At 44.2% G+C, this 6,380-nt stretch overlaps 1 protein-coding gene across 1 annotated transcript; it reads right to left on the bottom strand.

Annotated features, from left to right (window-relative positions):
* Window positions 1–1,419: 1,419 nt before the first annotated feature.
* TCEAL2 (transcription elongation factor A (SII)-like 2) lies at window positions 1,420–3,485 on the bottom strand. Its single transcript, XM_011975399.1, has 3 exons — window positions 3,335–3,485; window positions 2,690–2,763; window positions 1,420–2,331 (listed from the first exon to the last, which is right to left on the bottom strand). Exon 3 carries the CDS (start codon window positions 2,302–2,304, stop codon window positions 1,618–1,620), a length of 687 nt encoding a protein of 228 aa, XP_011830789.1. The 5' UTR covers window positions 2,305–2,331; window positions 2,690–2,763; window positions 3,335–3,485; the 3' UTR covers window positions 1,420–1,617.
* Window positions 3,486–6,380: the final 2,895 nt, after the last annotated feature.

Genomic DNA, 6,380 nt, shown 5'->3' with positions numbered 1-6,380 from the left:
CTGAATTTGTTTTAAACGCTGCAAATGTAGGAAGGTGAAACTTCAGTTTGACAAACACAGGTCCATTTAAAAGTATGTGATGTGCATCCTATGAAGCACATGTGTTTATCCTTCTAGGCACATGTATCATGAGAAGGTGGAATTGGGAAGACTGAGAGTTTCCTCATTAACCTTGCTTCTCAAACTTTAAGTTGTACAGGAATCACCTGCAGATCTTATTAAAACCAGAAAAGATTCTCATTCAGCAGGTCTGGGGTGAGGATCTGAGATTCTACATTTCTATCTTTCAGTTGATGCTGATGCAGCTAGTCCATGAACCACTATTTGAGTAGTATTGCTCTAAAAATTACAAATGTGGGTAGGGGTGTTAAACTGGTAAGGTGAGACCTGGAAGAACTTTCCTAGAAGAGAAATTCCTCTAAGGAAAGATGAGTCAAGCATACAAGTCACTGACAGATGAGAACAGATGAGTGTGTGTCACTCAAATTTTACCCCAGCCTTCTATCCCTGAATCTGGTGGAAAGATGGCTGTATGCAAACACTCCCAAACCAACAAGCATAGAAACAATTGTTTTACTAAAAATCTGAAATCCCCCAGGGACTGAAGTATCACTGAGGTGTTACCCTATTGGGCGAGTATAACTCTAAAGTGAGGAAAGGGACTTTATCCACATTTTCATAGGTGTCGTGGAATGGGGTCAGTAGGCTTGGCTCACTGGGGACTCCAGGGAAATCAACCGGACCTTGTTATCTTGAGAACTTCAGCCCATCAGCATCAATGGGAGCTTTAGGAGGGTGCAAGATTTATAAGAAGGAGCACAGTGCCCAGTGGACATGACATTGTCTAAGAGAGGATGGCACCCACCTTTCAGTTTCCTAGACTTATTCCTGGATACAGGTAAGATTTACCCTAGTTCTCTTCCAAGTGTCTGAGGGGGTATTTTTTCTGCTAGAGCAGGGGAGAAGGTAGATGCCACCCAACACATATATTCTCTACCTCATCCAACCCACTCAGCAGTTCTGAAAAGCAAAGTATTATCTCCATTTGACAAACAACAAGATTGTCCATTAGAGCAATGGATATGTAATAACCCCAGGTTGACTTCTCCAGATGAGTGCCACAGGTAGGTAATGTGAATTTTACCTATCGTTTTAAGTTCTGACAACAAGAACTTTAAGTGTCTCTACTGAACTTCATAAGTTCACTGGACAGTTATTCTCTTTGTTTTTTTACATACTGTGTTCTGATTTTTAAAAATATTTTATTATTTTTGTGAGAAAAGTAATTTGTGTTCTCTGGGAAAAGAAAGATTAGTAGAAAGAAAGAAAACAAAGAAATGAAATCACCTGCTAGCTCACAACTCAGAAAACCACTGTTAACCTTTCATGTATTTAACAAAAACAGACAGATTCTGCAGATGATATTACAAGCTGCTTTATTTTTCCATGAATCATGACGTCTCTGAAATGCACAGGTGTGAAAATCTGCTACTGAAACATAGAGCAAGCAAGCACTGGCAGGTGGGTCAAAAGGCTACTGGTAGCAGGAGGAACAACTAAAGCAAAGTATTACCATAAGGTTAAAACATATGGCCTGATAAATGTCTGCCAGGGACACTACACGTAAGGAATGTCTTCAGTGTCCCTTCGTGGGGCCCTGCAGCCACCCCTGAATTCCCTTGGACCCCTAGGATAGAAGGGGTCCTGTAAATTTCTTTGCATCCACAAAAACGCCCCCAATTTCTGTTTGCTTTTTCTCCTTTTATCCTCCACCCTAGCCATGTTGTCAAATTCTCTTATCATGTCCTCATTGCTGAAATTCATATCATGTATGGCTTCCTTATATTGCTTGAGGTACTGAGCCAGCCCCTTGTTTGTTTTTCTTTTGGCTTTCCTGGGTATATCATCCTCAGCTGGGCGCTTTCCTTCAGACCTCCTTTCACTTTCTGGCTCTCCCTCACTCTCTGGCTCTCTTTCACTGTCTGGCTCTCGTTCCCCCTCTGCCCTTCCCCCTCTCTCTGGCTTTCCCTCTCTCTCTGATCCTCCCTCCATCTCTGACTTTCCCTTCCTCTCTGACTTTCCTTCTCCTTTTGCCTTTCCTGCACTCTCTGGCTTTTCTTTATCCTTTAACGGTTCTTCATCTCCTGTCTTGCCCTTGTTTTCTGTCTTTCTGTCGTTTTCTAATGTCTTGTCTTCCAGAGTACAAGCTACTTCCGGCTTTCCCTCGTCCGGTGGCTGTTCTTCATTTTCTATCTTTCCTTGGTTCCAAAGCATTCCTTCATTTTCATTGAAGAATTTTTCCATGTCGAGATTTCCCCTCCTTTTCCTTTCCTGGGGGATGCGGGTTGAGGGAAGGGGAGACAAAGAGGAGACATGGGAGACTGAGGGCCTGGCGTGGAATGTAGGTCTGGATACTACTTGCATCTCACCCCTGGTGAGGGTTCCCCTAAGCTGACCGGACCTCCAAGAGGGCCTTCTGCCCACCACATAGCCTGCCACTCCTCCCACACACGTGAGCCAGCTGTTCCCTGACAGGCCCTGCCACCTTCTCTGCACTGGTTCAGCCTGGTAAGGTGTGTGTTCATGTGGGTGGGCTGAAGGGCAGGGGCCCCGATTCGGCCCTAGCTGGGTCCTTCACACTCTCAACCCTTGTGGGCCCCTGTCCATGCAGCTCCCTGCTTTCACCGACCTGCGGGGGATTCTGGACAGGTTGCTCCTCCTTTTCAGGCCTCTTAGAGCGCTGGGAACAACAGACGCGCAGACCTGCGGACAGATAGGAGACAGGGGCAGGGACTGCGCGCTCAGCGGGCACACAGGGACTCGGTTCCCTTTCCTGAGTCCAGGCCCTGTTCACCCAACGTTTTTCTCCCCTACATCCCCCACACCCCAGCCGCCATTTCTTTCCAGGCCTCGGGCACCAAACCAGGATGCTTTCCAAACTGCGTTTGTCTCTGTGTCCCCCTTCCCTGAGACAACCTGCCCCAGCGCCACCCCATTTTTCCGGAGATCAAGTGTTTCTATGGGCGTAGATTGTGAGAAGGGATTATTTCTAGAATATGTCTACGTTTCACTGTCGCACTGCGGAGTCGCTACCCCCACCCCTCATTTCTAGCACTAAAAATGGATGGATGACTCAGTGCAAGGGGGCGTCGTGAAGGCGAGCCAGGCTCGCTTCGGGAGTTCTCCCTCCCCTGTCCCCACCCCGGTCCGCTCCGCAGGCATCCCCTTCCTCACCAATCTACAGGATTCCTTCTCCGCTCCCTCCCCAATCCTACTGCCAGCCCCCTCCACCCCTGTCCCAGGGGCCGCCGGCAGCGCCCGCTTTCACACTGACCTGCGGGTACCCAGGACACGCCTGTGCTTCCTCCGGCTCGCGGAAGCCGGCTCGCTGCTCCCCAGCAGTCTGGGCAGCTCAGACAGCTTATTCTGCGCGGGCGCCGGGACACGACCGCTGGGCTGGCTGGCGGGCTGGCGTGGGGGCTGGTGCCCACGTAGGCGTCCGACGGGTCACGTGAGCACCGCGTCACTGGAGCTTGGCCTAGCTCTTGCCCGACACACCTCACCTTGGAGCTCGGCGCCCCTTCTTGCCTGACATACCTCATCTTCCATCCCTGAGGGACCGGAGGCTGGGGACTGTCGGAGTCTCGGTGCCTTTGTGTAGCAAAGTGGGGTCGCGGAGAAGAGGAGGAGGGGTGGCTTTCTGACCCCAGGTGCTTTACCTGACGCAGCTCACAGCATCCTCGAAAGGCATCTCTCTCTGATGCCCATTATCGCCAGGTGTGACAGCTGATCAAAGAGGGTACCCGACTTTGCCAAGAGCGCTCAGCCCCAGAACTCCACAGCTCACTTTCAATACTGGCTCTGCCTGACTCCAGAGCCCGGGGTAGTGATGCCTGCCAGGAAGCTGAGCTGCCACCTTGAGTGGCGGTGTTCCTGGGGTTCTGTCCTGGGCCTCCTCTCTCCTCAGTCCTCAAGTTCTGTCTCCCTGTTCGATCTCATTCATTTCCAGAAAGCACCGATGACTCCCAGATCTACATCTCCAGGCTATTCCCTTCTCCGTGTCTCATATCAACTTTGCCAACTCTCTATTGGACATCACCGCCCGAGAGTCCCTGAGGGACCTCAAAGCCCGTGTACCCCAAATTTATTTCACCAACTTCCTTCTTGCCATCTCCCATGGCCTCTCTGCACACTTGAAACTTACCTTCCAACATTTGATCAGTTTTCATAGAGAGAGAATGTCAGACAGGTAGAAAAGAAAGCATTAAAACCTTTTAAATATGAATTTCAGATGCACAAATTCATCATAGTCTTTGGTTTACAAGACACCCTTATTATTGATCCCTGCTTGTCCCTCTTCCTTCCCTTTTCTTTCTTGTCCTGTTATGTCCTTCCCTGCCCATCCTTTGTCTTTTTTTCTTTCCTTTTCTTTCACATTTGTGAAGCTACCACCCACAAAAACTAAAAGTTACCAATATTTTAACTTCTACAGTGTAGTGACATGTATATGTATATATACACATATGTTTATTTATACACACATATATGTGTAGATGTATATGTGTGTACATATATATGTGTATGTCGTGTGTTTATTTGTGTGTGTAAATCTGGGCAACAACTATTTTTATTTTGGTTTGCAAAATACCTTATCATGATTATATGATTATGAATTACGTATGTTACACAAACAATTCTGATTATATTTCTGCTACACATCTTTCTTCATTTAGTAAAACCTCGATCTTCCTACAATATTTTGCTCTATCAATATGTGTGTTTGTCATTATCACCACATAACCAACAATACTGTCCTCAATGTTGAATTTTTTCCTGAATTATAGAGGCTAGGTGTTTCCATTTCCTCAGTATAAACTTTCATAAAATTATTATAATTATTCAAGAATTTGATGAAAATAATATCAAATCAGTTGAAAAGAACTGCTTTTCTGTTTTAATCATCTAATTATAGTGATTTTAAGCTATCTTTGGTAACTATTTGCTAAGTTATTTTGGTAATGGAGCCAAAGTATTAACAACTATCTCTCCTCTTTTAAAACATATACACAAAAATGTGGAATTCAAAATTAATATCATTAAATTCAAAGAAATGTCATTTTATCTAAATTAAAAGATCTGTTCACAAAATGAGAAGTCAACACAACTTTTGCATTTGCGTGTAATAAATTGACACATTGTTCCTCAAGTAGTTACTACCTTTGGAAGAAGATATAATGACAGTTCTCTTGATGCATAATATATGTTGATTAAACATATTTTAAGTTAAATGTTTGTCATCCATTTTCTTAGAAAAGTAACCATTACTGAACATACCATTCACTAGAGACCTTTTGTTTCTTATTGCAGAATAAAAGTATCATTCCCATCAGTAAAATAAATATAGACATTTATTAACACTATAAAATCACTAAGTGATACCAACACCTGGCAGACACACACACACAAAAAGGAAACTTCAGGCCAATATCCTTAATTAACATGGATGCAAAAATCCTCAACAAAATAGTGGCAAACCGAGTATGGTAGCATGTCAAAAAATGTATCCACCATAATCAAGTAGGATCCATCTCCAGGATGCAAGTTTGGCTCAATATACACAAATTAATCAATGTGATTCACCACGTAAACAGAACTAAAGACAAAAGCAACATGATCATCTCAATAGATGCAGAAAAGGCTATGGATAAAATTCAACATCGCTTCATGTTAAAAACTCTCCATAAACTGCATATTGAAGGAATGTACCTCAAAATAACAATAGCCGTCTATGACAAATCCACAGCCAACATTATACTAAATGGGCAGAAGCTGGAAGCATTCCCCTTGAGAACCAGAACAAGACAAGGATGTCTCACACACTACCAGACAAAACCATGCAAAAATGGAAGTAAAAAGTGGAGATCTGTGGTAGGTTTAATAATTGCCTTCAAAGATATCCAGGTCTTAGTGCCTGGAACCTGTGAATTTTACCTTATATGGCAAAAGGGGACTTTGCAAATGTCATTAAGGATCTTGAGATAGGAAGATTACCAGGATTATCCAGGAAGACCCTAAATGTAATAACAAGTATTCTTATAAAAGGGAAACAGAGAGATTTTACTACGGAAGAAGAAAGCAATGTGAAAAACTGAAGCAAGATTCTACACTACAGACTTAGAAAATGAAGGGAAAGGCCATGAGCCAAGCAAGAAAGGCCACGAATGCAAACTCCAGATGATGGAAAATATAAGAAAATAGAGTCTCCTTTAGAACCTCCAGAGGATTTCAGAGCCTGCTATTGGTCTATTCAGGGATTCAACTTCTTCCTGGTTTAGTCTTGGGAGAGTGTAAGCGTCCAGGAAATTATCCATTTCTTCTAG

This window comes from Mandrillus leucophaeus, unplaced genomic scaffold (assembly GCF_000951045.1).
Source record: "Mandrillus leucophaeus isolate KB7577 unplaced genomic scaffold, Mleu.le_1.0 Scaffold1544, whole genome shotgun sequence".
In the NCBI taxonomy this organism is placed as follows: Eukaryota; Metazoa; Chordata; class Mammalia; order Primates; family Cercopithecidae; genus Mandrillus; species Mandrillus leucophaeus.
Note: the sequence above shows the minus strand (reverse complement) of the source record. Positions and strands in the feature narration are given on the sequence as shown.